The following is a 26,704-nucleotide window of genomic DNA, read 5'->3' on the forward strand; positions in this document are numbered from 1 at the left end:
TATACCTGCATGAATGCAGTCACATCGTCATTGCAATGACATATAGCATAGAATATACGAGAGCACGGCTTTAGAAAGACTTTGGTAGAAACCATGCTTAGAAACCTGTGCTCAGGTGCCTTTTCTCGGGCAGTTCTAGCTGAATTTTTAGGCACATTGTTATTTGTATTCTTTGGTCTTGGCAGTGCATTACCTTGGCCCTCATCAATGCCCACTATTCTGCAGATCGCACTAACATTTGGTCTAGGTATAGCAACATTGGTCCAGACAATAGGACATGTCAGTGGTGCTCACATCAATCCTGCAGTAACATTGGGCCTACTGGTGGGATCACAGATCTCAGTCCTGAAGTGTGTCTTCTACATCCTGGCTCAGATGCTGGGAGCTGTGGCTGGAGCTGGCTTACTCTTTGAGTTCACCCCATCCAATATACGAGGTAGCTTCGGAGTCAATGCGGTAAGTAAAAGGTGGGAGGGCCATATGGGAACAGTAACTTTAAACGGTAAATGTTCAAGGCCAGTCATTTTTCTATATAGTTAAATAAATATTTTATTATGATTTTTTAGTCGTGTGGGCTAAAGAAACAAGAACATGCAAATTGCGGGAGTCAGTGCAGCCAGTCAGCCAATGTTTTTTTTTATTTTTTTTGACTTCTATGGGTTACTGACTTTGACAATTGGCATATTCAATATCTATAACAGAGAAGAGTTAAAGGCAGAGAAGAGGGAAGGGATGTTCCAGTAAATTACAATGAGCTGATGGAGGATTTGATTATTTACCTTGGGTGCAAAACTATTTATTTTTCTTGAATTACTTTAGAATATGAAATACTGGGTAATATCTAAATAGCAGAAAGGCACTCACAAACATCTCCATGGTGTGGCCATGTTAAAGTGTATGTATTGCCAAAACTGTTTTGGATAGAATGGGGGTTAAAATTCATGACCATTTTTTTTCTTTGTTTGTGTACCATTGGGGAAATTTCCCTTCATATCTTGTCTCAGAAAATGCAACAGAAAGTTAGAGGAAATTCACATCTTAAGATAGTTGTCCTGTGAACAGGTGTCTCCATCGGAAACTTTCCCCTTACCTCTTGTTCTGAGCTCTAAAACTTTGAATTTCCTAACCATTCCCTGTTATCCCCCCCAAAAATTATAATAAATAAACAGGTTTTGCCCAGAGATTTTAGTAATTGGGTTCACATAAACTTTAAGGGGTTGATTTACTAAGACTGGAGAGTGCAAAATCTGGTGCAGCTCTGCATAGAAACCAATCATCTTCCAGGTTTTTTGTCAAAACTTCACACACTGAAATACACTCTGCACACTGCTTTCTAGAACAGTACTTCTTGTGCTCAAAATTAACATTATTCTATTGATGTAAGTGATGAATTCTGTAATTTTACCATCTTCCCTCATGGTCAGGAAAGCAGTAGTTCACTCCTATGTGACAGGACTCCAGAATCAGTTCTGGTAAAATGCTAATGAAAAATCAAAGTTACCCATTCAACATCAGAATGCTAGATTTTAACCACTTCAGCCCCGGAAGAATTTACCCCCTTCCTGACCAGTGCGTTTTTTGCGATTCAGCACTGCGTCGCTTTAACTGACAATTGCGCGGTCCTGCGACGTGGCTCCCAAACAAAATTGATGTCCTTTTTTTCCCACAAATAGAGCTTTCTTTTGGTGGTATTTGATCACCTCTGCGGTTTTTATTTTTTGCGCTATAAACAAAAAAAAAGCGACAATTTTGAAAAAAACGCATTATTGTTTACTTTTTCCTATAATAAATATCCCCAAAAAAATAATTAAAAAACATTTTTTTTCCTCAGTTAAGGCCGATACGTATTCTTCTACATATTTTTGGTAAAAAAAAATCGCAATAAGAGTTTATTGATTAGTTTGCGCAAAAGTTATAGCGTTTACAAAATAGGGGATAGTTTTATGGCATTTTTATTAATGATTTTATTTTTACTATTAATGGCGGCGATCAGCGATTTTTATTGTGACTGCGACATTATTGGTGACACATCAGACATTTTTGACACATTTTTGGGACCATTGTCATTTATACAGCAATCAGTGCTATAAAAATGCACTGATTCCTGTGTAAATGACACTGGCAGTGAAGGGGTTAACCACTAGGGTGCAGGGAGGGGTTAAGTCAGTACTAGGGAGTGTTTTCTAACTGTAGAGGGGATGGGCTAGCTGTGACATGTCACTGATCTCTGCTCCCGATGACAGGGAGCTTAGATCAGTGACACTGTCACTAGGCAGAACGGGGAGATGCTGTTTACATTAGCATCTCCTCGTTCGTCCTCTCCGTGAGGCGATAGTGGGTATCCCCACGGCAATCGAGTGCGCGGGACCCGCGACCCGACTCACGGAGCTCCCGGGCGGCGCGCACGCAATGGCACAGCAGGAAATTCAATGGGACTTACCTGTACGCCCATTTGCCCAGCCGGGCCATTCTGCCGACATACATCGGGGTGCGCTGGTCGGGAAGTGGTTAAAAAATAAGGGCAAAAGGGTAATATCAGGGACAAAGGATACTGGGGCTGATTTACTAAAACTGGAGAGTGCAAAATCTGGTGCAGTTCTGCATAGAAACCAATCATCTTCCGATATTTTTTTCTTTTTTTTTTTTTTTTTGTCAAAGCTTAATTGAACAAGCTGAAGTTAGAAGCTGATTGGCTACAATGCACAGCTGCACCAGATTTTGCACTCTCCAGATTTAGTAAAAATCAACCCCACCATCTCCAAACAGGATAAAGTAGCTGAGACTCAACAAATTATTGGTTTTAACCATACTCATATCATCGTGTATTTGGGGTATGGATAAAGTTTCATTTGAAATGATAAATATGGCTGGTTATTTAATAGAAAGAGTTCTGTAATTACTGGAGTGTTTGAAAAGAACCTGGGTGTGTCCAAGTAAGAGATAATTGGTTACTATTATCTGTAACAATAGTCCTAGCCTCATACTTGGAGAGTAAAACCTCGTACACACGATCAGCCTTTCCGACGGGAAATGTTCGATGACAGGCTGTTGGCGGAAAATCCGACCGTGTGTACGCTCCATCGGACAATTGTTGTCGGATTTTCCGTGAACAAATGTTGGATGGCAGGTTTTCTAATTTTCCGCGGACAAATGTGTGTTGTCCAAAGTGCAAACACGCATGCTCGGAAGCAAGGACGAGCCAGAAGCGGTTGGTCTTGTAAACTAGCGTTCGTAATGGAGAATTAACATTTGTGACGTGGCAAATTATGAAATCTCAAAATGAAGCGCACAATTCTCTTCTTCTTTTATGGGATAATAATGAAGCTGGTTTGCTGGTGATACTGAAGGCTTTTTTTTCTAGTGATATCAAGAATAATATTATTATGTTTTTTTTTTTTTTTTATTTGGGCAAGTTACCACAACACCATTATCCCATAGTTTTTAAGATCAAAGATACAACTATGTTGGTGTCTCTTGTCAATTTTACATTGTATTTTTTTAAATGTAACTGCCTACTCCCAAACTGTCATTTGAAGTAAAACACATAGCCAAGTATTATTCTACACATTTTTTTTTATTGTGCATTAAAAAAGAAAACAAATAAAATTAGACATGCTATCTGCCAATAGAACTTAACCAAAAAGTGAATTCTATGCATCCAAAAATATAGAAAATATACCAAATCAAATCATTATTCAACCCAAAAAATAATGTCAAAACAATAACTCCAAGGCCAATAATAAATAACATGTTATCTCCTCCGATTCCAAAACATGTCTGGTTGACGAACGGCCGTTCAGAAACGAACTGAAAAGCGCAAAATGAAAAGAGCGAAATGAAAAGCCCGAATCAACACTCACCAAACTTCTGCTAACACGAAATTAGCAGAAGGAGCCCAAAGGGTGGCGCTAAAGAGCTGAAAAACCATGTAGTATGTCACTATGTTCGTATTTGTTGGCCAACAATTGTGTGGCCGTGTGTATGCAAGACAAGTTTGGGCCAACGCCCTTCGGACAAAAGTCCACTGTTTTGTTGGCCAACAATCTGATCATGTGTACGAGGCTTAGAGGCACTGTTCTACAGTAGTTGTACTCAGTCTTTGGGTCCAGTTCACACATAAGTGATTTGAAGCACGTTTTCTGAAGAGCTTCAATGTTCAGCATCAAGACTGTCATTATTTAATTCAATGGTGTCCATTAAAACATGATCATTTTGCTGTTTGAAGTTGGTCTCTCAAAACTTGAATAAGTACATTTTTTTTTTGCGTCAGAGTTGCACATTATGGTCCCCATAAAGTTCAATGGTAGCTCCTAAAATTCTCCTGAAAATGCATGTAGCATGCCTTTTTGATGCAATGTCCTGCCTCTCCTCCCCATAGCTACTAGCTTTCCATTGGTTAAAACAAAAGCGTCAAGGCTGAAAACAACTGGAAAATGCATGAACAAACGCTCAATAAAAATGCCTCAAGAACGCTTAAAGTAGTTCAAGTGAGAAACTAGTCTTGTCCACGGCAGTTTCAATCTATTATTCTAGCTAAAGGGGTAGCTAAGTAATTTTCCAATATATTTTGAAGAGCCATTCCTCCTTGCGACTTCAGTTTGGCAAATAAATTATATTTAATCCTGGGCTTTCATTGTGCCTATAGGAATTTGGAGAGAGAGGATAGAATCGTCATGCATCAAATAGAAAGTGCTTGATAGGACTGACATTTGGTCATGTATCCATAACCAACCCATAAAAAATACCTTCTGTTCCATCTCCACGGATCTTTTTCTACATTATTTAAGGGGGAGGAACATTTTTGTTATAGATGTTCTTTATTTTGGGTGTCAGCGAATTAAAGAGGAACTGTAGTCTGCTCACATAATTTGTAATAAAAACATCTTTGACATTCTGAAGCTTTCCTCCAACCACTTTGCATATTATTTTATATACCGTATTTATCGGCGTATAACACGCACTTTTTTCCCCTTAAAATCAGGGGAAAATCGCGGGTGCGTGTTATACGCCGATCCCCTGCGATCCCCCGCTGACAGATCTAAAAAATCGCTGACCGCGATTTGAAAATGGCGCCGCCGGCGCCGAAATACACAGAGCCGGTCCTCGGCTCCTCTCAGGCCACTTTCGGCTTCACTCGACGCCGCCCGAACCTAGCCGAGTGTACTCGGCTAGGTTCGGATAGCTCCGCTCACAGTCACGCCCATCTCGGCTGGGACTACTAGTGGAGCCGAAAGTGAACGAGAGCCGCCGAGAAGAGCCGAGGACCGGCTCTGTGTATTTCGGTGCCGGCGGCGCCATTTTCAAATCGCGGTCGGCGATTTTGAAGCCCAGGATGGCAAGGGATCACTGTGGAAGGCTGCACTGGGGAAGGCTGCACTGGGGAAGGCTGCACTGGGGAAGGCTGCACTGACAATGCTGCACTGGGTAAGGCTGCACTGGAGAAGGCTGCACTGGGGAAGGCTGCACTGGGGAAGGCTACACTGACAAGGCTGCACTGACAAGGCTGCACTGACAAGGCTGCACTGACATGGCTGCACTGACAAGGCTGCACTGGGGAAGGCTGCACTGACAAGGCTGCACTGGGGCAAGGCTGCACTGAGAAGGCTGCAATGTTGGGCATTTAAATGTAAGTTTTTTTCCCTTCAACTTCCCTCCTAAAAGTTTTTTTTCCTTAAAATTCCCTCCTAAACGCCGATAAATACGTACTGTGATTCTGTACTTGCCAAATATGCTGCAGAAATCTCCCTCCACTGACTGCAATTATTTTAAAGGGGTTGTAAACCCTCGAGGTTTGCATAGAATGCATTAAGGTGAAAAACCTCCTGTGATGCAGCAGCTCCCCCGAGCCCCCCTTTTACTTACCTGAACCCGGTCTTTCCAGCGACAGGGACAAGCACTCCAGCTCCAGCCGGTGTCTCGGGTCCTGATTGGATAGATTAATAGCAGCATGGCCATTGACTCCCGCTGCTGTCAATCAAATCCAATGACGCCTGGGCCGGGGCAGAGTCCTGCTGTCTGTGTCAATGGACGCAGCATGAGTGCCCCGAGGGAGAGCGGCTCTCCTATGGGGTACTCGAGAAGAGGAAGAGCCAGGAGCGCCGCTAGGAGACCAACTGCACAGAGGAGGTAAGTATGACATGTTTGTTTTTTTTTTAATGAAGCTTTACATGTCCTTTAACTGTGGGCAGCTGAAGCTGCTGGCTGTTCACTTCCTGGATTTACACAGACACACAGAAGGCACACCTCCAGCTCTGCAGCTCTCACTGGCCCTCTTATGACTTATCCCCCCTCCCTTCCTGGCAAACTCTTACGGGAGTGAGAGAGAGAGAGTCATAAGCCTAGGCTTTTTACCAGGCAAGAAACAGGAAGTGGGCTGTATAAGGTATTTACTGGGATAAAAAAAATGTTTTACTATCCAAAGTTAAAACAACAAGGACAGAAGATTTAATAGATGGAAAGTTTAAAAAGTTCCACTTTTGTGTCTTTTTTATGTTTTTGCGTCTGCATGTGTTTTGTGTCAGTTATGTTGTTAATGAAGAAGAACAATAATCACATATTATTGCATGTTATTTTCTATAAAAAAATATTCTACATGTATTTTATTGCATTTGCACTCAGTCCCATGGAGAAATGATAACAGATAACACACCAAGGTGCAGCAATACAAGTTTTCTAAAAACACTGTGAGGGGAACAACGGCAATGACAAATATTGGACTGGAGCTGTAGATTCCGTGCAGTTAGATGGTGCAGAGTATTGTGGGGAATTACAGAACTTTGACTGGACCCTTAGGGGGCTATTTCTAGCCACTTGCCGACCACCTAACTGTAAATGTATGTTTCTACTTTGACATTAAATACCGGGGTTAGGGCTGCAGATAGCTGCCCCAACCCCGGTAGTTTTTTTTTTTTTTTAGGCGGTCGGCTTTAAGATAAAAGTGATCCCAGCTGCAGATTTGCCACAGGATCACGTTTATAGGCGGTGGAAGAGGTGCCCCCCTCGTCGCTTCTAGGTGGTTTCCGAGCTTACCTGAGCTGTCGGTAAGCCCCGAACCGATTTGGTGAGGCCAATGGCTGGGCAGGAAACCGAGTGAGGTCAAGATAGCTCCCACTCATCTCTATGCCCTTGGAGGACCGGAGCAACCTCCTACGTCCCTTCCGGTCCCCGGGCAGATAGACAGGATTTTTTTTTCTTAAAGTCAAAATTACTGTCATTTTTTTTTTTTTTGCTTTTAAAGGTAAATGAGAGATCTGTGGTCCTTTTGACCCCAGATCTCTCAATAAAGAGGACCTGTCATGCTTATTTCTATTACAAGGGATGTTTACATTTCTTGCAATAGGAATAAAATTGATAAAAAAAAACATTAAAGGGACAGTGTGGATGCAGAAGCAGAAGCAGAAGTGAACGCATACTTAAGTTGAGACCTCCTCTCTAACTCTAAACAGGTAAAATCAGGTAAAAACTTTTAAAGCGTCGCCTATGGTGATTTTTAAGTACCATAGTTTGTTGCCATTCCATGAGCGTGCGCAATTTTAGAGCATGACATGTTAGGTATCTATTTACTCGGCATACAAAAAAATTGGGCTAACCTTACTGTTTTGTTTTTTATTAATGGTCTTAAAGTGGCTAGGGAAGAAAGGATAGTGCTGTCAGCTATCTTTGCTAGACAATGCAAAGTTACTCCACATCGAGGCCCTCATTTTTCAGTTCATAAAATGCAAGATGCTTAACACAGTGAGGAAGATTCTGCATTCCGAGCAGGTGGCGGGTGGCAGGCGCTCCCTACGAGGCTAATCTACATGTGGGGCGCCGGACGCATGGATTCCAATGGGTTTGTTTTTTTTTTTAAGCATGTGATTAGAGCCTGAGGCTCTAATTTGCTTCAAAAATGGGTGGGCTCGGGGTGCAGAGCACTGCACCCCAAATCCACCCACTTGTGTGACAATAGTGAATTAATATTCGCTATTGTCTTCCTGCTTCTCCTCTTGGCCAATAAGGAAGCGGGAGGAGCGCGATTTGCCAGGAGGCAAAGCGATTGTATTGGCAGGTACTGGGGGTGGGGAGGATGTACAGGGAGATCCAGAAGATGGCCACCATCATCGGCTCTGCAACAGTTATCTGCTCTGCATCACCGCCAAGAGCCCCAGCACGTGAGTACCACACCCCGGGTAGGGGGTGTCGAGTGGTCTGTTTGGTGCCCCCGGGGGGGGGGGGTCGGGTGGTTTGTTTGCCTCCCCCCCAGGGGCAACCGAGCTTGCCTCTGAGAAGTCCCTAAGCAAGTGGGCACTAAGGATGACCTTCGGCGTGTTCGCAAGCTGCATGTGCCAGGAAGTCGGCAATGCGCTGCGCTAATCACAGGCAATGAGACATTTCCGATCTCTGCAGCCGCACATTGAGAAATGTCTCACTGCTTGTGATTAGCGCTGTGCAGTGCCGAGTTCCTGGCGGGATGGGCATGTGCAGCATGCGAACACGCCAGAGCTCTTCCTTAGTGGGCACTAAGAAAATGTTCTAAAGCCTGTCCCTGTGCTTTACAAAGAGGTTATCCTTCCAGAAGAGTTATTTCAGTTATAGTCTGGTGGAGCCTCACCACTAGAATTCTGGCCAGCACACAAAATTATGCATTTACCAAAAACTCAAATACTGGTTTTAGGTAGACTGATACTTTAAAGTGCCTGGAATGGAATAAAATTCCCAGTATGACACTGGATTCCCCTACATCATAAAATGTATGTAATTAAAGCCACATGGCTATAACACCCTACAATGTGAAATAATAATTCCTGTATGCCACTGGACGTAGTTTATTCTGTATGCTGCATTAATACTCTGTGTTTCCTATATATCTTCAGGTTAGCAATAGCACCACTTCTGGACAGGCTGTAGCTGTGGAGCTCTTCACTACTATGCAGCTTGTGTTGTGTGTTTTCGGAACAACAGACAGCAGAAGAACAGACAATACAGGATTTCCAGCCTTATCCATTGGTTTATCAGTTGCTTTAGGACATTTACTTGGGGTACGTAAAGAATCAATCTGTGATATACCGGTACCTTGTTTAAATGAAAACAAAGAAGTGTGAGGTCATTTTTCTTGTAGCTATATACACTTTTAACCTCCCTGGCGGTATAATTATTTCAGATTTTAGGTGCTGAAAGCGGTACAATTATTTTGCACGGAGATTTGGCGTTTTATATTGTAGGCCTGTAATTCTTAGGAATAATTCACTTAAAGGGGTTGTAAAGGTAAACATTTTTTCACCTTAATGCATTCTATGCATTAAGGTGAAAAAACTTTTGACAGTACCGCCGCCCCCAGGCCCCCCGTTTTACTTACCTGACGCCTCGAATCTTCGCTGCTCGTCCTCGTCATCTTCATTGCAGCTCAGCCTGGTCGCTGATTGGCTGCAGTGGATGGATTGAAAGCAGCGCAGCCATTGGCTCGCGCTGCTGTCAATCACATCCGATGACGCGGCGCGCCGGGGGGCGGGGCCGAGTGATACAGCGAGCGGCTATAGCCGCCGGCTGTATCACGGGAGCGCGCCCGCAAGCACTCACCACCGTGCGAGGGAGCTCGCATTAAGGTGGTAAATGCTTGCGGGGAGGAGCTGAAACAGCCGCCGAGGGACCCCAGAAGACCAGGTTCGGAGCCACTCTGTGCAGAACGAGCTGCACAGTGAAGGTAAGTATAACATGTTTGTTATTTTAAAAAAAAAAAAAAAATTAACTTTACAACCCCTTTAAATCTGTCCAAACAAGAGTCTAGTAGACATCTCGGATATGATAAAGTTTGAAAAACGAAATCATAAATTATGATATAATTAATAACTATAAATAATTATACCAAATAATAATAATAAAAATTATTCAATAATGTAATCAAATCAAAAACACTGAAATTTGCTCAGTTTCAGAATTGTCGCTGTCATTACATTTCAGTGTTTGATGACGGATCTCCCCACAAATCACTATCTCTCAATTCTGCAAGTGATTCTAATTTCGCTGTTATCGCTGTTTTCTAGCTGGTCTAAAACCACTTTTGATGTAAAGGGACGGTTTTGGTTGCTATGGACAATCTCCAGTTTCCAGGCAGAAAGAACATTTTTTAAAATATAAAACTGCATGCAGGACACTGGGCAGACCACTAGGGACAAAGGGGATGTGTAATTATTTGATACAGTACTGTAATCTGTAAGATTACAGTATACTATATCTATACTGTGTGTTTTACTTTTTGAATTTGGCGCCAAACTCCGTCCCCGTGCGTCGCAACGATCGCAGGGAACATAGCTCGGCACTGTGAATCGAGTGAGACATGGCGGCTCGCAGATCACAGCGGGGAGACATCGCAGGATCCAGGGGACAAGGTAAGTAACATCTACAAGGATCCTGCGATGCGATCCCGAGTCTGGCTCAGGGATACCGCTTTTGGTACTGAAAATCCACCCCGAGCCAGACTCGGGAATACCGCCAGGGAGGTTAAACTGATATTATATGGAGGAGATTTACTATAACAGGTGCACACAGAATCTGGTGCAGCCTTCTACAAATCAGCTTATAGGTTTTATTGTCAAAGCTTAACCACTTCAGCCCCGGAAGGATTCGCCCCCTTCTTGAAAGCACTTTTTACAATTTGGCACTGCGTTGCTTTAACTTTTGGTGGTATTTGATCACCTCTGCGTTTTTTATTTTTTGTGCTATAAACTAAAAAAGACCGAAAATTTTGAAAAAAAAAAGTATTTTCTACTTTTTGTTATAAAAAAATACAATAAACTCAATTTTAGTCATACATTTAGGCCAAAATGCATTCAGCCACATGTCTCGGGTAAAAAAAAATTCAATAAGCGTATATTTATTGGTCTACAAACTAGGGTACATTTTCTGGAATTTACGCAGCTTTTAGTTTATGACTGCCTATCTCATTTCCTGAGGTGCTATAATGGCAGGGCAGTACAACCCCCCCCCCCCCCATGACCCCATTTTGGAAAGTAGACACCCCAAGGAATTTGCTGAAAGGCTTGTTGAGCACATTGAACACTTTATTTTTTTGTCACACGTGATTAAAAAATGACCAAAAAAAAAAACAATTTGCACAAAGTTGTCACTAAATGATATATTGCTCATACATGCCATGGGCATATGTGGAATTACACCCCAAAATACATTCTGCTGCTTCTCCCGAGTACAGGGATACCACATGTGTGAGACTTTTTGGGAGCCTAGATGCTTACAGGACTCCGAAAACCAATCACCGCCTTCAGGCTTTCTAAAGGCGTAAAATTGTGCTTTCACTCCTCACTACCTATCACAGTTTCGGAGGCCATGATATGCCAAGATAGCACAACCCCCCCCCAATGACCCCATTTTGGAAAGTAGTTACCCCAAGGTATTTGCTGAGAAGCATGTTCAGTCCATGGAATATTTTATATTTTGCCACAAGTTTCGGGAAAATGACAAAAAAAAGTATATTTTTTTTTCACAAAGTTGTCACAAAATGATATATTGCTCAAACATGCCATGGGCATATGTAAAATTACACCCCAAAATACATTCTGCTGCTTCTCCTGAGCACGGGGACACTGCTTCTCCTGCATTTACATTTTGACACTTCAGAGAACTCTCCCTATCTCCCTCCCTTCTCTCCCTATCTGTCTCCCCCCCCCCCCCCCTTCGTTCTTCCAAGTTCCATTTAGCACTTGTGCAGCAAATACATTGATTGCTTTTTTTTTTTTTTTTCCATTCAATCAGTACACTGAAAAAAAAAAAATGTAATACAATTCCCCCATCTACACATTCCAAGTGGATGGGGGAATCCTCCCACTGTGGACCAGCAGTCGAACAACCAGGGTTGCTGTCCTGCCCCTGTAATTGACAGCTCTGGTCTCTGTCTCCATAGCAGCAGATTAGGACCCAGTGCTGGTTACTTTATGGGGCTGATGGGCACATGTGCAGAAGTGCGAGTACAATTGGTTGTAAACAGCTGAGCCTCCCGCAGATCGCTTAGCAGCGGTAGCACTGCCTAGCCGTCTCTAACATGCTGATTGGAATGCGATCCAGGTGATGCTCCCAGTCGGATCTAATATTAAATACAATAGTGGTTAAATTGATCAGAGCCCCAACTTTACTGGCATGTAGCCCACGTGGCTGCTAAACATATTTTTGATATATACAGTATGTGGTTGTACTCTTGATTCTTATAAATACTGTGTTTATTAGATCCGACTGGGAGCATCACCTGGATCACATCCCGATCAGCATGACAATGGAGAAGGCTATGCATCAGTACTGCTGCTAGGTGACCGGTGGGGGACTCAGCTGTCTACAACCAATAGTGTCAGCACTCCCCCGCATGCATCTATCAGACCCATAATGTAACCAGCACTGGGTCCTAATAGATTGTCACCGCTGCCATGGAGAAAGAGATGCCAGAACAGCGCTATCAAAAGCAGGGGCTCACACGGCGGCACAACACCAAGGCCTGATCACAAGTGTGACCTTTGCAACCCTGGTAATTTTGCCACTGCATTGGACCCTTATATGGAGTTCCCTGGTGTGCTGGTGACATATTTATTACTTTCTGTCAGTATCAGTGGGGAGGACCATGGGACCAGAGAAAAGAGCCCCGGGACCAATTTAATCAGGGGGGCCCACCAAGGTTTTTTGCATCAGGGCCCTGAAGGTTACACCTCTGGGTCACCCAACTTTATATTTGGCTGGGATGTGAAATGTCAGTCCAGTGCGGCAGCGCCCCCATCCTCCCTTAAGTCTCACTGGGCCCATTGGGGCTTGGGCTGTCTCGGAGGGTGGGGGAGTCGAGTGCTGCCGGATTATACAGAGCAGGGATCTCCCGCTTACCCAACTTTTAGAGGAAGTCCGGCCTCCTGGACTGGCTCCTATGATAGGCAGCACACTGGTGACGTCTATTATAGGAGGCAGGACTTCGTCTGAGGACAGCGTCCATGCGGAGTAAACAGGAGATCTCCAGTCTGTATAATCCATCTCCTCTCCTCTAGGTAAGGCTGAGCTGCTGGGCACTGAACAGGCTGCATTTATGGGCACTGAAGAGGCTGCATTTATGGGTACTGAACAGGCTGAGCTGATGGCTGCTGAGCTGCTGAGCACTGAACAGGTTAAGCTGCTGGGCACTGAACAGGCTGCATTGATGGGCACTGAACAGGCTGAGATGATGTGCGCTGAACAGGTTAAGTTGATGGGCACTGAAAAGGCTGAGCTGATGGGCACAGAACAGGCTGCATTTATGGGCACTAAACAGACTGAGATGATGGGCACTGAACAGGCTGCATTGATGTGCACTGATCAGGCTGCATTGATGGGCACTGATCAGGCTGAGCTAATGGGTACTGAGAAGGCTGCATTAATGGGCATTGAACATGCTGCATTGATGGGCACTGAACAGGCTGAGCTGATGGGCACTGAACAGGCTGCATTGATGGGCACTGAACAGGCTGCATTGATGGGCACTGAGCAGGCTGAGCTGATGGGAACTGAACAGGCTGCATTGATGGGCACTGAACAGGCTGCATTGATGGGCACTGAACAGGCTGGGCTGATGGGCACTGAACAGGCTGCATTGATGGGCACTGAACAGGCTGCATTGATGAGCACTGAACAGGCTGAGCTGATGGGCACTGAAAAGGCTGAGCTGATGGGCACTGAACAGGCTGCATTGGTGGGCACTGAACAGGCTGAACTGATGGGCACTGAACAGGCTGCATTGATGGGCACTGAACAGGCTGCATTGATGGGCACTGAACAGGCTGAGCTGATGGGCACTGAAAAGGCTGAGCTGATGGGCACTGAACAGGCTGCATTGATGGGCACTGATCTGGCTGAGCTAATGGGCAGTGAACAGGCTGCATTGATGTTCACTGAACAGGCTGAACTGATGGGCACTGAACAGGCTGAACTGATGGGCACTGAACTGTCTGCATTGACGGGCACTGAACAGGTTGCATTGATGGACACTGAACAGGCTGATGGGCACTGGTGAGGCTGAACTGATGGGCACTGGGGAGGCTGCATTGATTGACACTGATGAGGCTACACTGATGAGGCTGCATTGATTGGCAGTGGGGAGGCTGCATTGATGGGCACTGATGAGGATGCACTGATGAGCACTGGTGAGTATAAAACACTCTTCAAATGTGCTTTAAAATGCATTGTTTTCCCTTTTATGAACACGAAAATAATGACGTTATGCGGTTGGGCTGGCATAATAATGCTATGGGGCTGATATGAAATGATTTCCAGAAATAACGTATATATCATACACTCATTACATAAACACATACCACATACACTGCATATATCATTTGAGAAAAATATGCTTATAAAATAGTTTACTATTTGCCAATAAAAAAAAAAAATGTCCATGGATTTCATTTTAAAAATCTGGTCACCTTAGTTTAGGGGGGTACCCTAGACCTACCGGGGCCTACTACTAACTGCCCTAACCTTATTAGTCACAAATGACACCAATGCAGTGATCAGTGAAAACTGCACTTGATGTCACTGTGACAGGGAGTGAAGGGGTTAACTGGGGGGGGGGGGGGTTGGGGGGTTAACAGGGGGTGACAAGTGTGCCTACGTGTACTGATGCTAGTGTAGTGTTGTGCAACCCACAATTAGATGTCCTCTCTACTCTCTCTGGAATGGAAAAAAGTTCCACGAGGGGAGATGACATAATTTCCTCTGCCTGTGTTTACACTTACAGGCAAAGAACAGTATCTCATTCGCCAGAACCGATCACCAGGTCCAGGTCAGAAATCATTGGCCTGGGCCTGGAGACTGATCGGTTCTGAAGCAAAGGTATGCCCGCCCCCTAGACGGCCACGCTCCCGATGTATACCTATGGCAATTTGCTCAGGAGAGCTGATCAGTATAATGACGGCGACTGGTTGGCTACTGGTTAAATGAACAAGATGATGTAAGAAGCTGATTGGTTAACCATGAACAGCTTCACCAGATTCTGTAGGTACCAGTTTTAGTAAATCTCTCCCTGTATATCACTTGTTACTATTGTATTTTTTTTTTTTAAGCAGCATGAAGAAACTGTTTTTTATACTCATCATAATTAAAAGTCTGTAGTGAGAACAAGGAACATGGAAAGGGTATATTAAATCAGTCCTCGCAATCAGTTGTGGTTGTAATTTGACCTTCAGTTACAATTTTTTTTCAACAAAACAGTTAATATGAGGCTGGTAAACATGGGAAATTAAGACAAAATTTCTGTTGGTTAGAAAAATAAATATTATATATTCATGTGCAATATTTTATCTTTATTGTATTTTTTAAAAATCTGTATCAGTATAGCAGCTGGTAGGCTCCACCAGGGGTTCATGTGATTCACCGTAGGTAACAACACAGAAGCACATTTCAGAGACAGGTGTCGCCATGGAAAAGAAATTGTCTAAATGAGGACTTTCATAGCAGGTTGAAAATAAATATTTTTAAAGAAAGCTACTAATTTAAAAGGAATAAATTAACAAGTTAAAACTTATAGAAGATTTTAAGGATTGGGTGTAGACCTACTTTAACTGCTGGCAGCAAGCACAGAAGTGGAGGTCCTCTTCTTCTATGCGGTGGATATTTTCTAAATGATTATATCAGCACTATGACATTCATAGACATTTCCACAGTGGAGGGGAGGCAGAGAAGAAGAACAATGAAAGAGTTGGGGGCAACTGAAAAATAACACTATCAGGAGGAGACAGAAAAGTTCATTGAGATGTTGATGGATTGACATTTCCAGTTGGACCTTTGTTTCTTACACCTCAATCTTCGAATTATTATCTTTCCAGTTGAGCTGAGTACTTTTTAGCCATTCAAGAGAAGCATTGTATTTTTATCAATGAATACAAGACTTCTTCTGACTGGCAAAGGTGGAAATCATGACGTCATCTGCCCTCTTCTCCACCTTGGCCAATCAGAGGATACTATGTATTCATTGATAAAAATACATTGCTGCTTCTGAATGGCTGAAAAGCATTCAGCCCAATGTCATGGTCAGGGGTCAGGCTCAGAGATCAGTAGATATAGCAGTAGAGGAACTCCCACCGACCAGCAGGATTGGTATACAAGCAGGTCACCCTGGCATAAAACACAGGCTCATCTGAGGGGTGGAGTCTAAGTACTAACCAGGGTTCACCAGAGCTCAAGATGGTGAAGATGGGTTTAGCTATGTGTTAGTACCAGGTCTTAGTCCTCAGGATCACGCCACCAGGAGGTGAGCAACCCAGGGTCCAGAAGCGGATATAGCAGTTAAGGATCAAACAGAAGCATAGTCAGTAAACAAGCCAAAACTCTGTAACAAGTAGTTGCAGGTTGGGATCAAGCTGAAGCATAGTTGAAGAACAAGCCAAGGGTCAGTAATGAGTGGTAGTAAAGATACGGATGGCAGCAGGAAAGACAAAAGCGAGATACTGGCTAGAGAGAGCACACATCTGGCAAACAAGAAGTGCAGAGACATGGCTTAAATCAGTAAGTTTATGGGAGGAGCAAAGAATTCCAGGTGTCTCAGCACAATGAGACATTGCCTGCCACAGCAGAGGTTCTGTGTTCAAATCCAGGCCCTAACACTTAACTTCTTAAAGAGATAAGAAAACTGAAATTCTACATTATAGCTTATATGAGATTTTAGGGATATGGTTAACGTATTTTAATTTGCTATCTGGTATTATTGCAGATGTTTAGTATCTAATTTTGTTTTTTTTATGGTATGTCTTGTGTTTAGATCTACTTCACTGGCTGTTCCATGAACCCTGCGAGGTCTTTTGGCCCTGCTATAATTATGGGAAATTTTGAATCACATTGGGTAAGAATGTTTGAAACTTTGACTGTATTACCTCCAGAGCACTAAATCTCTGCAACTAGATTCAAAGGCATGACATAAATGTTATCAATCCCTTTTTATTAAAATGAAAATATGAATGTCTGTTTAAATGCCCAAAACTACCTGGCTGTACTGCCTGTCAGGGCTGTGCTAATGTCAGCACTGGCTGGGCAAAATTACAAAAAATATTTTCCTGATAAAACAGCTTTCACGTATATATTTCAACGTTGTATTGAATTGGAATTGAATGGAAATTTCCCAAATGGGAAGGACACAGCAATAAACCTTTCCCTCTATAACAAAAATAGTTATTCATGTCCCCAATGGAGTTTTCTTTTTTTGCGACCACTAGGGATGAGCTTCGAGTTCGAGTCGAACTCATGTTCGACTCGAACATTGGCTGTTCGCAAGTTCACCGAACAGCGAACAATTTGGGGTGTTCGCGGCAAATTCGAATGCCGCGGAACACCCTTTAAAAGTCTATGGGAGAAATCAAAAGTGCTAATTTTAAAGGCTAATATGCAAGTTATTGTCATAAAAAGTGTTTGGGGACCTGGGTCCTGCCCCAGGGGACATGGATCAATGCAAAAAAAAGTTTTAAAAACGGCCGTTTTTTCAGGAGCAGTGATTTTAATAATGCTTAAAGTGAAACAATAAAAGTGTAATATCCCTTTAAATTTCGTACCTGGGGGGTGTCTATAGTGTGCCTGTAAAGGGGCGCATGTTTCCTGTGTTTAGAACAGTCTGACAGCAAAATGACATTTTGAAGGAAAAAACTCATTTAAAACTACCCGCGGCTATTGCATTGCCGACAATACACATAGAAGTTCATTGATAAAAACGGCATGGGAATTCCCCAAAGGGGAACCCCGAACCAAAATTTAAAAAAAAAAATGACGTGGGAGTCCCCCTAAATTCCATACCAGGCCCTTCAGGTCTGGTATGGATATTAAGGGGAACCCCGGCCAAAATTAAAAAAAAAAAATGATGTGGTGTTCCCCCTAAATTCCATACCAGACCCTTCAGGTCTGGTATGGATTTTAAGGGGAACCCCGCGCCAAAAAAAAAAAAAAAAAAACGGCGTGGGGTCCCCCCAAAAATCCATACCAGACCCTTATCCGAGCACGCAACCTGGCAGGCCGCAGGAAAAGAGGGGGGGACGAGAGTGCGGCCCCCCCTCCCTCCTGAACCGTACCAGGCCACATGCCCTCAACATTGGGAGGGTGCTTTGGGGTAGCCCCCCATGTTGATGAGGACAAGGGCCGGTGGTTGTGGGGGTCTGCGGGCGGGGGGCTTATCAGAATCTGGAAGCCCCCTTTAACAAGGTGACCCCCAGATCCCGGCCCCCCCCCTGTGTGAAATGGTAAGGGGGTACATAAGTACCCCTACCATTTCACGAAAAAAGTGTCAAAAATGTTAAAAATGACAAGAGACAGTTTTTGACAATTCCTTTATTTAAATGCTTCTTCTTTCTTCTATCTTCCTTCCATCTTCTGGTTCTTCTGGTTCTTCTGGCTCTTCTGGTTCTTCCTCCGGCGTTCTCGTCCAGCATCTTCTCCGCGGCGTCTTCTATCTTCTTCTCCTCGGGCCGCTCCGCACCCATGGCATGGGGGGGAGGCTCCCGCTCTTCTCTTCTTCTTTTCTTCTCTTCTTCTCTCCTCGTCTGACAGTTCTTAAATAACGGGGGGGGGGGCACCCGGTGACCCCGCCCCCCTCTGACGCACGGTGACTTGTGACGTCACGGGGAATGCCACAGGGAAGTCCCGTCAAGTCACCGTGCGTCAGAGGAGGGCGGGGTCACCGGGTGGCCCCCCCCCCCCCGTTATTTAAGAACTGTCAGACGAGGAGCGCCGTCACACAGCGGGAGCCTCCCTCCATGCCAGCATGGACTGCGGAGCGGCCCGGAGAAGAAAATGAAGAAGAGAAGAAGAGAAGAAAAGAAGAAGAGAAGAGCGGGAGCCGGAGGAAGAACCAGAAGAGCCAGAAGAACCAGAAGAACCAGAAGATGAAGGAAGATAGAAGAAAGAAGAAGCATTTAAATAAAGGAATTGTCAAAAACTGTCTCTTGTCATTTTTAACATTTTTGACACTTTTTTCGTGAAATGGTAGGGGTACTTATGTACCCCCTTACCATTTCACACAGGGGGGGGGCCGGGATCTGGGGGTCACCTTGCTAAAGGGGGCTTCCAGATTCCGATAAGCCCCCCGCCCGCAGACCCCCACAACCACCGGCCAGGGTTGTGGGGATGAGGCCCTTGTCCTCATCAACATGGGGACAAGGTGTTTTGGGGAGCTACCCCAAAGCACCCTCCCAATGTTGAGGGCATGTGGCCTGGTACGGTTCAGGAGGGAGGGGGGGCCGCACTCTCGTCCCCCCCTCTTTTCCTGCGGCCTGCCAGGTTGCGTGCTCGGATAAGGGTCTGGTATGGATTTTTGGGGGGACCCCACGCCATTTTTTTTTTTTTTTTTGGCGCGGGGTTCCCCTTAAAATCCATACCAGACCTGAAGGGTCTGGTATGGAATTTAGGGGGAACCCCACGTCATTTTTTTTTTTTAATTTTGGCCGGGGTTCCCCTTAATATCCATACCAGACCTGAAGGGCCTGTTATGGAATTTAGGAGGACTCCCACGTCATTTTTTTTTTTTAATTTTGGTTCGGGGTTCCCCTTTGGGGAATTCCCATGCTGTTTTTATCAATGAACTTCTATGTGTATTGTCGGCAATGCAATAGCCGCGGGTAGTTTTAAATGAGTTTTTTCCTTCAAAATGTCATTTTGCTGTCAGACTGTTCTAAACACAGGAAACATGCGCCCCTTTACAGGCATACTATAGACACCCCCCAGGTACGAAATTTAAAGGGATATTACACTTTTATTGTTTGACTTTAAGCATTATTAAAATCACTGCTCCTGAAAAAACGGCCGTTTTTAAAACTTTTTTTTGCATTGATCCATGTCCCCTGGGGCAGGACCCAGGTCCCCAAACACTTTTTATGACAATAACTTGCATATAAGCCTTTAAAATTAGCACTTTTGATTATTCATGTTCGTGTCCCATAGACTTTAACGGTGTTCGCATGTTCGAACGAACTTTTTTCCTGTTCGCATGTTCTGGTGTGAACCGAACAGGGGGGTGTTCGGCTCATCCCTAGTGACCACACAGAGTTGCAGTGACATCTCAGCAATACGAGTCTATTCACACCAGGTGCAGTAGGGCTATGTTGGCTGGCTATACCACTGCAGTCCCACCTCAGTCCCTCAGCCAATTCACACCACTGCGTTGCAGTGGTGTGCACTGAAAAAAGTATGGCAGGCCGTACTATTTTTAGGCACAGCGCAAGGCAATCCAACAGCTCACACCACATGGCGGCCAATAAAACTAAATGAAATCTCACTGGTGACATTAAAAAAAAAAAAAGTAAACAGAGCAGCTATCAGAGCATTGGCACTGAAATATTCCCACTGCATTGCACTGCACACCAGCCTCTGCGTTGTAAAGCAGAAGTTGGTTTGAATAAACCCTAAGACCCCATTCACACAGGGGCAACACGACTTGCAGGTCGCCTCAGCGAGGCGACCTGCAAACGACTTCCGCGGCGACTTGCAAAACGACTTCTGTATAGAAGTCTATGCAAGTCGCCCCAAGTCGCCCCCGAAGTCGTACAGGAACCTTTTTCTAAGTTGGAGCAACTTGCGTCGCTCCCCTTAGAACGGTTCCATAGCACAGAACGGGAGGCGACTTGTCAGGCGTCTAGGTCGCCTGACAAGTCGTCCCTGTGTGAACCGGGTCTGAAACTTGATAGATAGTTCAATTTAACGTAAGATTTGTTACTTTTATGTTTAGAAGGCTAATTGACATGAATGTTTAATATACTACTATGTGCATGGAACAGTAGCTGTATAGAGATACAGTGAGGACATAATAAGACATATCCTACCATAACACAAATGCTAATAACTGTACCAAATCACTGATAATTGGAGTCGTTACCATGATAATGTCAACCAAATATACTTAGGTCATCTGTGTTGGAAAGATTTAATTTATATTGATGCTTAATTACAGATCTTCTGGGTAGGCCCCATGTCCGGTGCGATCCTTGCGGCCTTAATCTATACTTATCTTCTTACACCACCTGCACCAAATCTCCTAGATAGACTATCCACCTTGCATGGTAGCTTCGATCCAGAGCATGAACGCTCCCCTTAGAACGGTTCCATAGCACAGAACGGGAGGCGACTTGTCAGGCGTCTAGGTCGCCTGACAAGTCGTCCCTGTGTGAACCGGGTCTGAAACTTGATAGATAGTTCAATTTAACGTAAGATTTGTTACTTTTATGTTTAGAAGGCTATTTGACATGAATGTTTAATATACTACTATGTGCATGGAACAGTAGCTGTATAGAGATACAGTGAGGACATAATAAGACATATCCTACCATAACACAAATGCTAATAACTGTACCAAATCACTGATAATTGGAGTCGTTACCATGATAATGTCAACCAAATATACTTAGGTCATCTGTGTTGGAAAGATTTAATTTATATTGATGCTTAATTACAGATCTTCTGGGTAGGCCCCATGTCCGGTGCGATCCTTGCGGCCTTAATCTATACTTATCTTCTTACACCACCTGCACCAAATCTCCTAGATAGACTATCCACCTTGCATGGTAGCTTCGATCCAGAGCATGAACGTGAAAGAGAGGAACACCGTAAGCACTCAGTGGAACTCAATTCTCTTAACAACTATTCAAAGAACATGGAGAAAGCTTAAGGTCAGTGATAAAGAATGCCTCAGGAATTACATCAGGAAAAAAAACCTGAACATTAGCATACTCAGAATTTATTTCTAATACACGCAGCCATGGTATGGACTCAATGCACTGGGATCAACAACTCTTGGCTCAGGTCTTATAGCTGTACCTGGAATCCTGGGACTTCTTATGGTAACCACAACTCTACTTCTTGGAGACACCTATAAGAACCTTTAATCCCCAATGGGATGTACTGTTCTTACTTTGAATAGGAACATTGGAGGTATTTCACACCTCAGATTAACAATTTGACATACTAAATAATGGTGGGAAATGAATCATTATGCTCCTCTCTGAACCTGAGTCTGATAAAAAAAATGTCCATTCTAGACCAGCCATTCCCAACTAGGGTTCCTTGGAACTCTAGAGTTCCTCCATATTTTACTAGGGGTTCCATGAGCTGTAGCTGACTAACCTCTCATCTGATGATTCCCGCATAGTTTCTGGGCCAAGTTCATTTGTCAGAGCCTGATGAATGACTCCAGAAATCTTTTAGCTGTCTGTAAGGATGACATTCTGAACTACACTAAAATGGGGTGCATTTTTTTCACTGACCACAATGTAAAAGGCATTTTATCCACTGAGCCCACTTGCAATTGCACAATGCGTGCACAGAAAATAGAGATAAATGAAACCACTATTCCAGAACATAGCAACAACTGAAGTTTTGGATGGACTGACCTAAATGAGTTAATAGAACATAATGTTTTAATGCTTAACAAAAAAGTTTTCACTATGAACTGAACACTATGGGGTTGATTTACTAAAACTGGAGAGTGCAAAATCTGGTGCAGCTCTGCATAGAAACCAATCAGCTTCTAAATTCACCTTGTTCAATTAAGCTTTGACAAAATAACTGGAAACTGATTGGTTTCTATGTAGAGCTGCATCAGATTTTTCACTCTCCAGTTTTAGCAAATCAACCCCTATAGGTCTAGTTAGCACCTTTTCTGTAAAAATAAAATCTTGACTTTTTTTATTTCTGTGACATTTTTGTGTTATTAATATAATTGGCCTCATTTATCAAAGTCCGAGATAAGAACTGACTGTGCAATTACTTATTAACCAATCACATACAAACCTGCATTTGGAAAATCAGACTGGCTGCTTGCCATCTTAGAAAGCAGACAGGTCTTATTTAACGTGACTTTAATAAACATGGCCCTTGGCTGCAAGCAATATTGGTGACAATTCAGAGCAAGTGGTATTGGTGACAATCCTGCTTATAATACAGACTCGACATATGAAATTATTATTAAAAATGATTTTGTTAAATTTCACATCTGTTTTGATCTAGATCTCTTTGAACAGCTCTTTTCTTTTGTGAATCCAATCCACATATTTTATTCTGGCCTCTTTTTAACTAAGCCACAATAAAATATAAATAATGCACTTTTAATACTTACATTTAAAATGGGGATTCCACTCTTGCTCCAGTTTAGGACACTAAAAAGTCTTTATAAGGGTGTTGGTTTTCCCTGACATAACCTATAATCACACAGCTTTGTCTGTTCTCAGAAACTCTTCTCCACTACAATCACCGATTTTAGACAGAACATTTTCTTGTACTGTTCATAAAGCGACCCTATTATTGCCACGTCCAATGCAGCCTACCTGACAGGCCTCCCTCCCCCAAACACCCAGGGGAGAGGAAAGAGGTAACATGCAGCAGCAAACTGTGGGTGCAGCATAATTGAGCTATTAGTTGTAGGAGTTTAATTCCTGAGCATACATACAGAGTGCAGGGGTCAGAAGTATATAATGTACCGCATGTATGTGCTAAGAGTATGTAACATACACATTAAAGGAGTCTGCACTGCAGTGGGTAATGCAGAAAGAGCGGGGGATGGGTGTTTGTAATGTACATAGTGCAGGGGTCAGGATATGTAATGCACAAAGATAAGGGGTCAGATGTGTGTATAGTACAGAGTGCAGGTGTCAGGAGTATGTAATGTACATAGTGCAGTGGTCAGGTGTATGTAATGTACAGAGCGTAGGGGTCAGAGGTATATTTAGCCCAGCACATAGCACATCCAGTTTCATCATCATTTCACCACCACCCCCTTTTGCATGCCACAGCAGCACCACCTATGCACACACACATACATACTGTGTATAATCGTGGCCAAAAGTTTTGAGAATGACACAAATATTAATTTTCACAAAGTCTGTTGCTTCAGTGTTTTTAGATATTTTTGTCAGTTGTTACTATGGTATACTAAAGTATAATTATAAGAATTTCATAAGTGTCAAAGGCTTTTATTAGCAATTACATTAAGTTTATGCATAAAGTCAATATTTGCAGTGTTGACCCTTCTTATTCAAGACCTCTGCAATTCTCCCTGGCATGCTGTCAATCAACTTCTGGGCCACATCCTTACCGATGGCTGCCCATTCTTGCATAATCAATACTTGGAGTTTGTCAGAATTTGTGGGGTTTTCTTGTTCACTCGCCTCTTGAGGATTGACCACAAGTTCTCAATGGTATAAAGGTCTCTGGAGTTTCCTGGCCATGCACCCATGTCTTGTTCCCCAAGCCACTTATCACTTGTGCCTTAAGGCAAGGTGTTCCATCATGCTGGAAAAGGCATTGTTCCTCACCAAACTGTTCTTGGATGGTTAGGAGAAGTTGCTCTCGGAGGATGCTTTTGTACCATTCTTTATTCATGGCTGTTTCTCCCCCCTGCCCTTGTTCTCTCTGGCTAGCCTTCTGCAGGCTTACTCACAGCTTATCATGCTGCTCGTCCTCAGAACTGCCACTTAGGCAAAATCTTAGGCAAAATTGTGAGTGAGCCCACTTCCGTGGCTGAGAAGCAACCCCACACATCAATGGTCTCAGGATGCTTTACTGTTGACATGACACAGGACTGATGGTAGCTCTCTCCTTTTCTTCTCTGAACAAGGTTTTTCCCAGATGTCCCAAACAATGGGAAAGAGGTTTCATCTGAGAAAACGACTTTACCCAAATTCTCAGCAGTCCAATCCTTGTACCTTTTTGCAGAATATCAGTCTGTCCTCAATGTTTTTCCTGAAGAGAAGTGGCTTCTTTGCTGCCCTTCTTGACACCAGGCCAGCCATCCTCCAAAAGTCTTCACCTCACTGTGCATGCAGATGTACTCACACCTGTCTTCTGCCATTCCTGAGCAAGCTTTGCACTGGTGGTGCCCCAATCCCACAGCTGAAAGAACTGTAGGAGATGGTCCTGGCACTTACTGAACTTTCTTGGCCACCCTGAAACCTTTTTCACAAATGCAGTGGAAATGTTTTTTTATGGGGTTAAGTTCATTTTCATGGCAAAGAGGGACTTTGCAATCAATTGCAATTCATCTGATCACTCTTCATAACATTCTATAGTATATGCAAATTGCCATCATAATAACTGAGGCAGCAGACTTTTTAATATTTGTGTCATTCTCAAAACTTTTGGCCATGGCTGTACACACATGCACAGCGTTCGTACACATATGCACAGTATACACACGCAAACATACATACAAAAATGTACCCCTCTGGCTGCATTGCTGGATGTCACTCCAGCCCTTTCTGCTGCATCTGCTGAGAGTGGCAGTGCTGAGGATGAGCAGCATGGCAGGCAGTGGGTCAGCCTGCAGAAGGCTAGCCAGAGAGAACAACATATACATGTGAGCGCTAACATTCAACCAGTATGAAACAGCTGGAGAGCCAGAGAGAACAAGGGCAGAAGTAGAAACCAGTGAGTCAGACCCGGAGCAGTGCAGAGTCCTAGTTGACGAGAGTCAAAAGATTTCTCTCCTGCACCCAAAAATTATTAAAGAGAAATTTCACTTCCCACCTCTGTTTTTTCCCTTACCTTTTTTGCTGTGTTATCCACACAAAAAACATATTCGCATGCCCAGCAAACTGTCCTGTACTGATCTGCAACTCCACTGTTGCACACCTGGTCCCACGCCGCCATCTTCTTCCCTGACAGGAGCCGGCTGTCTTTTCCAGGTTCTTGCAGCCAGCCCTCTGATAACACAAATGTATTGTAGCACATCAGTGGGGTAGGGGTGGCTTCAAGAAACAGGAAGAGACAACCAACTGTAAGAACCAAGAATTAGCCATTGTAGGAAGAGATTAGGGTAAGTCAAGGCCGGAAATAGGAAGTATAGCCAGCCCTCCTGTATTGGACCTGGAACCCATCATTTTAGCTGGGGGACAAGGGGCAGAGAAGAGACTCTTTAGGTACCTCTGGGTGCAGGGTGTGTAACCCTGCTGCTCCTAGCAAGTAAAAAAAAAATTCCTAGGCCCCATCTGTTCAGCAGACGGCCTGGGAACAGAGGGAACTATTCAATAATTCTTGAGAGCAGGAAGAGTAATCCTCCTTGTCATGGTTCCCAGCAAATAAATTAAAGTTCCGGCCTCTTCTTCTACATCAAACTGTTGCGGCAGAGAAAAAAATATTTCCCTCTTTGTCCCTGGGCCCCTGCTGAACCAATGAGACCTGGGGCTGGTGGCTGTCCCCAAAAAATACCAAAAAAGTCCCCTCTCTGCACCTAAACCTCATACTGAAATGATGGGGGCCATAAGCATAAAGTGGACTATTTAAAGTAAAGCTTTAACCTCCTTACCTACCTTCCATAATTTCACTCCTGCCCACTTTCTATCTAACAAGGTGTTTTAAAAAATGAAGACACTATGGTAATGTTACATATTACAGAATATATCTGTTTTCAGATTTAATTGAATAAATGTATAGACTATTTAATTTGGTTTGTATAAACATGTAAATGAAATAAGCTTGATGTAAATAAACGCATTAGTGCAAGCTTTTTTTTTTCTTTATTTGTGCGTATTATCATTTTGTATGTACAACGTTGTATGTGGTGGCAGACATATTTACTCATTATATAGTCAGGCTCTGCTTTCTGCTTTGCAGTGCTATACAATTGGGTTGATTTACTAAAACTGGAGAATGCAAAATCTGGAGCAGCTCTGCATGGGAGCCAATCAGCTTCTAACTTCAGCTTGTTCAATTAAGATTTTACAAAACAACCTGGAAGCTGATTGATTTCTAT

The 26,704-nt window shown here is 43.5% G+C and overlaps 1 protein-coding gene across 1 annotated transcript; it reads left to right on the forward strand.

Moving 5' to 3' along the window:
• Positions 1 to 26,454, forward strand: LOC141127026 (aquaporin-2-like). The gene is made up of 4 exons (XM_073613150.1): positions 1 to 456; positions 8,853 to 9,017; positions 16,751 to 16,831; positions 21,416 to 26,454. Exons 1-4 carry the CDS (start codon positions 94 to 96, stop codon positions 21,626 to 21,628), a joined length of 822 nt encoding a protein of 273 aa, XP_073469251.1. The 5' UTR covers positions 1 to 93; the 3' UTR covers positions 21,629 to 26,454.
• The last annotated feature ends 250 nt before the right edge of the window (positions 26,455 to 26,704 follow it).

The sequence above is a fragment of the Aquarana catesbeiana genome, linkage group LG02 (assembly GCF_042186555.1).
Source record: "Aquarana catesbeiana isolate 2022-GZ linkage group LG02, ASM4218655v1, whole genome shotgun sequence".
In the NCBI taxonomy this organism is placed as follows: Eukaryota; Metazoa; Chordata; class Amphibia; order Anura; family Ranidae; genus Aquarana; species Aquarana catesbeiana.